Source organism: Bison bison, unplaced genomic scaffold (genome assembly GCF_000754665.1).
Source record: "Bison bison bison isolate TAMUID 2011002044 unplaced genomic scaffold, Bison_UMD1.0 scf7180017864307, whole genome shotgun sequence".
Taxonomy (NCBI): domain Eukaryota; kingdom Metazoa; phylum Chordata; class Mammalia; order Artiodactyla; family Bovidae; genus Bison; species Bison bison.
This window is the reverse complement of record NW_011494879.1, coordinates 3,268,169-3,268,487: the sequence shown is the minus strand read 5'-3', so window position 1 is coordinate 3,268,487 and position 319 is coordinate 3,268,169. Positions and strand designations below refer to the sequence as shown.

The 319-nt window shown below is 75.2% G+C and overlaps 1 protein-coding gene across 1 annotated transcript in view; it reads left to right on the top strand.

The window, feature by feature from the left end:
- CMPK2 (cytidine monophosphate (UMP-CMP) kinase 2, mitochondrial) overlaps positions 1-319 on the top strand; it is a 17,983-nt gene that overhangs the window by 542 nt on the left and 17,122 nt on the right. Inside the window, exon 2 of the mRNA XM_010852106.1 lies at positions 5-81. Within this exon, the coding sequence (XP_010850408.1) occupies positions 5-81 (77 nt within the window). The remainder of the gene's footprint in view (positions 1-4; positions 82-319) is intronic.

The window sequence follows — 319 nt, the reverse complement described above, 5'->3', positions numbered from 1 at the left end:
GAAGGAGGTCGGAGCGCAGCGCCGGGTCTGCGGGGCGAGCCCAGGGAAGCGTCGGCGCTGCAGCCGGGCGGGGAAGAACCGGTGAGGGTGGTGGCGCGGGGCGCGCGGCGCGGGGGGGGGGGAACCTGATGAAAAGATACACACGCGCTCGCGCACACGCGCGCGTTCCGTACCCGGGCACAAGCACCACAGGAGGAGTCATTCAACCGGGGCCCTGGGGCCCCCGGCCCGCCTCCCATCGTGGGTCCCTATCGGAGGCGGCCCGGCGCCCGGGCCTCTGCGGTTGCCCCTCCGGCCCCTCCTGGAGGCAGCCTGCTCG